Source organism: Talpa europaea (assembly GCF_964194135.1).
Source record: "Talpa europaea genome assembly, chromosome: 16".
Lineage (NCBI taxonomy): Eukaryota > Metazoa > Chordata > Mammalia > Eulipotyphla > Talpidae > Talpa > Talpa europaea.
In genome coordinates, this window is record NC_140084.1 from 39,062,703 (window position 1) to 39,070,529 (window position 7,827).

A 7,827-nucleotide genomic window follows, 5' to 3' on the forward strand; every position below is an offset into this window, starting at 1 on the left:
AGTGGTCCAGTTTTTGTTTTTGTTTTTGTTTGGTTCGGGGAGGAAGTAGGATTTAACTTTTTTTTTTTTTTAAGAGTTATTTATGCATACAGGAGCTGGGGGTGGGGGTAGGCCAGAGGTGCGGAGAGGAGAGCGAGAGGATTCACCAGAGGCAGAGTGGGGAGCCGAACAGGCAGATCTACTGAAATACTCTGCTGAGGAGAGCAGCAGGCGAGATAGGAGAGGTCTGCTGCACCATGTGGGTCACCTCTCTGGCTGGGGATCGGACTCCTGCTGTAGTGGCTACGGATAGCTTCGTAGAACTGAGACTTAACCCCTTGCGCCACCAGGGAGGCCCTAGAATCTTGGTCCATATTGGAATTTACATAGACCTGGAGATTGGGGAGATGTTCTGAGAATCAGGTTAATGAGAAATGTTCCATCTGTAAAATCTCTGCTGGGGCAGGGTTAGCATAAGTAAAATATGTCCCAGGGTCTTTCTGTACCTAATCTTCATGAATAGCTAATCTGTGCGGAAGAACAAACACTGAGAGCCAGTGCAGGAAATCCCACTGGAGGAAGTTTTCTCTGATCTTCATCCGTGGTCAAAGATGGGGGTGGTAGGTGGGCATGAGATGATTGGTTGCATTCCCCCAATGAGGGGGGGATGTAAAAGCCTTTATGAATAAATGTCTACATTGCATGTATTATTTCTGTGCATAAATATTTTGATTTTTTTTTTTTTCTTGTAGATAGTAAAAGAAAAATTTGCTATGGTAGCACCAGATGTCCAGATTGAAGATGGGAAAGGAACAATTCTGATATCGTCAGAGGAGGGAGAGACTGAAGGTTGTACCGTTGTGTTCGTTCACTCTCACTAGGGCAGAAGCTGCCGAGATGCAAGCCTACACATTGGCGTATCCCCACCTCTGTATATGTTAGCTCAGGGTCACAGCTGAAAGGAGTGGTGTTTGGTCATGGAGGTGCTCCCCTGTGCTGCTGTTACCTTGGTGGGGGCACCACAGTTCCAGACTTGGGAATTTCATGTCATTGTGTCTCAGTGACCACAAGTACAGTTACTGCTGACAGTGATCACAGTGTTCTTGTTCACTTTTGAAGGCTGGCCTTGCTGTGCTGTGGATCCTGGCGGCTGAATTAGTAAATGAGAAAATGCTCCGGCTGTCAGGTCACAGGGGGATGAGAACTGTAAGGCTCTTAGGTGTGTCGTCCAAGGGTGGAGAAGCCCGGATAGCTTGCTCCAACTGCGGGACAGAAAGTATTGCTGAAAATCAGTGCCTAGTTTTGGCTTTCTTATAGACTTCCCTTCTCAGAAGGCCGTCCCTTCTTGTAACGCACATTGCGTTTGATTCTCCTGAGCTTTTTGGAGAAATGGCTTGTAGTTTTGCTTCTTTCACACTCCTCTAGTCAGTCCAGTTGGGTTGAAAGTTCCCCGACTTTTTGGCATTTTGGCAGCTCATCTTTTACTGTAGGTTACTGTTGTAGTTAATTCTCTGTATCCCAGATTTTGCCAGTGTTCCTATTGCTCCCCAAATCTGGGGCCACTATTTGCCCTCTCTTTTCACCCATTTATTCAGCACATGTTGCTAGATCCTGATGGGGATTCAAACATCAAGCCTCTTTAAAATTAAAACTTAGTGTCAGGGTTCTTGCCTGCAGTTCCTTGGCAAGAAATTGTTTGGGATATTGGGTCATGAGTAATTGGAAGCCATGTTTGGGCTGGGCAGTAGTCTATTTTAAGAGTCTGCTTCAGTATTGAAGCCTCATTCTTGCCAACTGTCTTCACACACAGTTGCAGGCCTTCTCTTTCAAATGCTGGGACCTTAAAAATGAGAATTGCCCAAGTATCTCAGTGACTTAAATGTGGCCCTTCTCCACAAAACCCATGTGCTACTGAAGGTGACAGCATTCATCCAGTACATGGGGAGTCCTTACATATTACAGGCATCATCATAGGTACTCACTACTCAAGGTGAATAGACAGTAGTCTCCGGCTTCAAGTACTTTGCAGCCTTAAAGGAGAGGAGAAATTGTCAACAAGTGGACAAAGGAGTGTCTGCATCTGGGCAGCATGAGCAGCCTTACAAAGACATGAATTTGTGCAACAACCTACGTGGTTTTGGGAATGGCTGGTTTTGCTTCCCTGGAAGCTTTCATTCTGTGGGGCTGGCAGTGGTGGGACACAGTTCAACTTCTAGCATGGAGTTAACTTTTTTACAAACAAATGTGACTTTCCTATGGAGATAGAACTAATGTACGGAAATTCTTTTCAAATTTCCTAGCTAATAATCATAAGAAGTTGTCAGAATTTGGAATTAGAAACGGGAGCCGGCTTCAAGCAGATGACTTTCTTCAGGACTACACTTTACTGATTAACATCCTTCACAGGTAGGACATACTAATATTTTAAGTGTAGGGGATTACTATTTAATCTCGAATAATTTAAGATACATATTTTTTAAAGATTTATTTATTTATGCATACAAGAACTGGGGTCCAGGCCAGAGGTGTGGGGGGTGAGAGGATTCACCAGAGACAGAGTGGAGGGCAGAACAGGTGGATCTACTGAAATACACTGAGGGGAGCAGCTGGTGAGACAGGAGAGGTCTGCTGTGCCATCTGGGTCACTTCCCTGGCCGGGGATCAAACTCATGCTGCAGTGGCTGCGGATAGCTTCACAGTGCCGTGTCTTAACCCTTTGTACCACCAGGGAGGCCCCACATAATTGAAGCTTTAAATTTGAGTATACTAGAGAAGTAAGATGAAAGTGGAGAGAAAATGTTTTCTTACTCAGCTTGTTCATTTGATAACTGCACAGTATGTCGCTCAAGTTGACCACTGAGTTCCCTGGGGTTTGACCTAGGGGATTATTTGGGAATTTAAAATTGAGATGGATAAAATGGGCAAAAAATGATTAAGAGAGGGGCCTCCCCGGTGGCGCAGTGGTTGAGCGCTGGGTTGCGAATCTGCCCGCGGCCTCTGCTGCGCCGGTTCGATCCCCAGCTGCTCCCTGGCCACCGGAGGAGGGTCCCACATGGCGTGCAGACCTCTCCTGCCGCCCGCTGTTCCCCTCAGCAGTGTACTTCGGTCCTTCTGCCTGCTCTGCTCCCCGCTCTGGCTCTGGTGAATTCTCTCACCCTCCTGCGCTTCTGACTGTACCCAGTGCATCATGTATAAACAAAACAAACAAACAAACAAATAAATAAAATAAACATGCCTCTATAAAAAAATTAAAAAAAAATGATTAAGAGTCACTCATCATTAATGACTTAACAGAAATTTCGACAGGCCTAATGATGTTAAGAAATCTAGGCGTTTTTGAATAGTTTTAAATCAAAGATGAGTTCATTTTGATAATTGAACTTACTAAAATAAAAATATTGGTTATTAAAGATTCATTAGAAGAAAGGAAGAAATATTTCTTTGGTGATCTGTAACAATACCAAGAGAACATTAAAAATTGTCCTGTATAGATTCCTGAGTCATATTTTTTAATTTAGTTTTTAATTTAATATTTTTGACTTTACATCCTGCCCACTTCATAAGAAGCACTCTGTGCTTGCATTGCACAGTTTTGGGTTGGGGGGTATGTGGCACAATTAAAATATGGTGGTCCTCCACTTGGTATTTGGTACCCCCAAATTGTACCCTAACTTAGAACTTTGAATCACCTTTGTCCAGTTCTATTGCCTGTATTTTTATGTCTCTTAACATATATAGTTTATGTAGTTGTTTCGAGAATAATACATTTAATACTTGGTTTATGAAAAAAGGAAATACTAGAAAAGACCACATGTGGGTTGTGTCAGGTACACAAAGTACAGTTGAGTCGAAAATAAATCTCTCCCATTGACCAGTCGGATGTTAATGATGTGCTTGTGTTCATTTATGAAAGGCGAGAATGGACAGACATGCATAATAAAATGGAAATAGGCAGTGTTTAAAAGAGGAGACGTAGTTAGGGTTTTTTTTTTTAAAGATTTATTTTATTTATGCATACAAGAACTGGGGTACAGACCAGAGGTGTGGAGGGTCAGAGGACTCACCAGAGACAGAGTGGGAAGCAGAACAGGCAGACTGACTGAAATCCACAGTGGGGAGACAGGAGAGGTCTGCTGCGCCATGTGGGTTTCTCCCTGGCCGGGATCGAACTTGTGCTGCAGTGGCTGCGGACAGCCTCATGAGTTGTGTCTTAACCCCTTGCGCCACCAGGGAGGCCCGTAGTTAGGGTTTTTAAAATCATTTTTTAGCTCTCTGGAAATAGACCCTTTTTTTAATAACATGGAAGTTTCATGACATGGAAGTCTTGTTTGTTAATGCCCATTAAATGCTCTTACATGTTTTGGGGAACTCATTACATAAACAGGGTCCTTCCTTTAAAGATGGGAAACCCAGAATCCATGTAATCCTACCCCTAATACACAAAATCACTCTGGTCCAGATCAGAGTAGTGTGTGGAATCTCTAGAGAAGCAACCTGAAAGTTTCATTGGACCAGAGAGTTTTGGACTCAGATTTTATGCTTTAGCAATAAAATTGAACTCCTTACCACCACCCCCCCAATTGATTTAACTTTTCCGTGAATTGAATTATTACCAAAATCTTTTGTGTATGTTCTTGGTTTTTATTTTAGCTTCTTTGAGACTCAGAATCCAAATATTTGGCGTGTACACTTTGAGTTTTGAGGAGTAGTTTGTCTCAAGTGCACCTTTTGTAAATTGTAGTGGCCATCCAGTTTTACCATGTGTGGCTCTTTTACAGTGAAGACCTGGGAAAGGATGTTGAATTTGAAGTTGTTGGTGATGCCCCAGAAAAAGTGGGGCCCAAGCAAGCTGAAGATGCTGCCAAAAGTATAACCAATGGCAGTGACGACGGAGCACAGCCTTCCACGTCCACAGGTGAGTCATGGTCCCAGCCAGCACACTGTCCCATTACCTGCCAGGCGGGGCTAGACGGAAACAAGCTGCTGATGATGCTGTGACCGTTGGGCACAATAAAGGTCTCTGCATAGTGAGGACTGCTAGAGGGATTTGTGGCTTCGGCATTGGTTGTTTTAGTGTAACTGTAAATGTATGAAAATGTATGAATCATGAAGACATTTAAGACTAGTGAGATTCTTGAAATGCTTTTTTTTTTTTTTTAAAGATTGATTTATTTATACAAGAGTCGGGGTACAGACCAGATGCGCGGGAGGGTGAGAGAATTCGCCAGAGACAGAGCAGGGAACAGAATAGGCAGACTGACGAAATACGCTGCTGAGGGGAGCAGCGGACAGGAGAGGTCTGCTGCACCATGTGGGTTTCTCCCCAGCCGGCTGGGATTGAACCAGCGCTGCAGAGGCTGCGGACAGCTTCACAGTGCAGCGCTCAACTGCCTGTGCCACCAGGGAGTCCTGAAATGCTTTGTTTTTTAATGTTTTTAAAGTTGGAAATGTCAGTGAGTTTACTAGTTCATGAAGACTGTTCATTTTTGGTTCTGCAGTTGTTTTGGATTTTGTGTGCCTGTTTAATTCAGCACATCTATTTTGAGTGAACGGATGCTGGGTAAGTGGTAGAGTTCTAGCATTTCACAGGGATCTTAGAACCAGCAGGACTTTGGTACAGGTGCATCAGAGACTGCTCCCTTGAGTTTTCTGTGCTTAGTGCTTCAATTTACCATGCTCTGCTCTGATGGTTTACTATCAACCTGCCCTTCATTCTTTAGTCTAAAAGACTACCGTAAAATAAAGAATAAACTCAAAGTACTTGATTTTTTACTGCTCTGTTTCCATTTCTTTGACCCTGTATTTTTGGTATTTCTTGGAACGTGGTGGTTCCTGATTCTGATACTCTCCAAGAGCTTCAGAGGGACTTCGAGGCTGTGGAGTGTGGCCTCCCTGGGGGCTATGGGTTCATACTCTTTTTCCCCTCTGAAGACAAAGCTCCATCATCCTTCTGTGAGGATGGGACTATGATAGCTTTTCAAAAATCATAATTTGAAATGTGCATTTACTGATTTCTTCACTGTGGCTGGGTTTTAGAGTCTGTATCAATGAGCTAGGATAGGCAGGCTGCCTTTGATTTGACGAAGATGGGGCACGTGAAACCACCTTTAGTGTAAGGTTCAGAACATGCAGTGTTGAGACCCTGTGTGGGTTTGAATCCTGGCTTCATGTTCTGCTGCTGTGTGACTTCGGGCAGGTCAGTCTCTTTACCTCTCTCCTTTCTAGAAAATGGATAATGATGTTATCTTCTTTATAGGGTTGTTGTCATGATTAAATGAGTTGTTATGTGCAAAGTGCTCAGAACAGTTCCTGGCACATTGTAAGTGCTACATATATATGTGTTGTTGTTGTTGTTGTTATCAATGCTATTATTATCGCCACCACTGCTAGTGTCAGGGTGTGCACCCTGCCCTTCTGGTTGAGAAATAGACACAAGGAACTGGTGGAGAAATAGACACAAGGAACTATTTAATCCTTGTCACAATGTTTTGTTTGCATTAGAAAGAAACTGGTACTTTCATTTGAAACATTAAATAAAATACTTAATGTATAAGGTGAAGGCTTCCTAAGGGTAACCTATCTTAACTGTGGGGGATATCCAAAAAGTTAACTTTTCACTTGCATAAACTGTTAGTGAGCCGCTTCTAACTTCCACACTTTTAACCATTATTTTCCTTTTTTGTGACACAAGCACAAGAGCAAGACGATGTGCTCATAGTTGATTCGGATGAAGAAGGTCCTTCAAATAATGCTGACGTCAGTGAAGAAGAGAGAGGCCGTAAGCGGAAGCTGGATGAGAAAGAGAATGTTAGTGCAAAGAGGTCACGCATGGAGCAAACAGGAGAGCTGGATGACGTCATCGCTCTGGATTGAAGAGAACGCCTTGGCCAGCCCCACTGCATTGGCCTTCGGGCGCCCCAGGTTACTTGTTATGTCCTTTGTTCCAAAGGGAAAAATTGACACCAGTGAGTGACTGAAGATAATTCTGCTCCCTTTGAAAGTGTTCATTTGGCTAGAACTGTTAGAACAATGCAGTCTGTTTGAAAGTAGGAATATATAGTTTTACAACCCTCTGAACAAAGTGCGTAACCTCATGAGATGGAACAACACAGTGCATGTTGCCTTTTAATGTACATACCCTTAGGTATCATTTCATAGTTTTAAAATATTGTGGTTTAGTAAAGTTGATACCTGGTTATAAATATTATGCCTTTATTTTTGGTTAGAAGAAGAATTATTTTTAGCCTAGATCTAACCATTTTCATACTCTTAACTGACTGAAACAGATTCAAAGAAGTATCAAGTGCTATGCATTGAAACTTGTTTTTAAATGTTGACTGGCACTATGTATATTAATGTAAAACAATGTTAATTTACTCAAGTTTTCAGCTTGTACTGCCTGGTATGTTTGTGTAAGAAGCCAATTTTTGTGTATTGTTACAGTTTCAGGTTATTTATATTTGATGTTTTGTAAAACACAAATACAGCTATACTGTACTTACGGACCAAATAAATGACATCTGCATACTTTATCCTGTCCACACTGTGCTTCTGTCCTTTTAAGAAATTAATAGACGGGATGATTAGAAGATCCCCAGTGTTTGCTTGTGGGTGAGTGTTTTCTCCGATGTTGCTTTTAAATTTGGCTAGTGAAGGATTGACCTTTTGCTTAGAGCATTTAGGTGATCTTTCCCCAGGCATAGTAACTGGAAGCCTTAGATTTCCTCCATTCTGCTTTCTCTGGCTTGCCCCCTGCTTTATCAGACTCACTTCAGCTTACAGATGTGGACTGGCCATACTGAATGGAGCAGCACTCCCGTCTTCTCTGACCCTGACCTCAGGTGACCT

At 42.7% G+C, this 7,827-nt stretch overlaps 1 protein-coding gene across 2 annotated transcripts in view; it reads left to right on the top strand.

Annotated features, from left to right (window-relative positions):
- Positions 1–7,004, top strand: part of UBA2 (ubiquitin like modifier activating enzyme 2) — a gene marked incomplete at its 5' end in the record, with an annotated part of 28,270 nt that extends 21,266 nt beyond the window's left edge. For both annotated transcript variants that reach the window (XM_084257143.1, XM_084257144.1), the window contains 4 exons: positions 732–828; positions 2,280–2,385; positions 4,758–4,894; positions 6,671–7,004. In XM_084257143.1, the coding sequence (XP_084113269.1) occupies positions 732–828; positions 2,280–2,385; positions 4,758–4,894; positions 6,671–6,852 (522 nt within the window). In that variant the 3' untranslated portion in view covers positions 6,853–7,004. The remainder of the gene's footprint in view (positions 1–731; positions 829–2,279; positions 2,386–4,757; positions 4,895–6,670) is intronic.
- Positions 7,005–7,827: the final 823 nt, after the last annotated feature.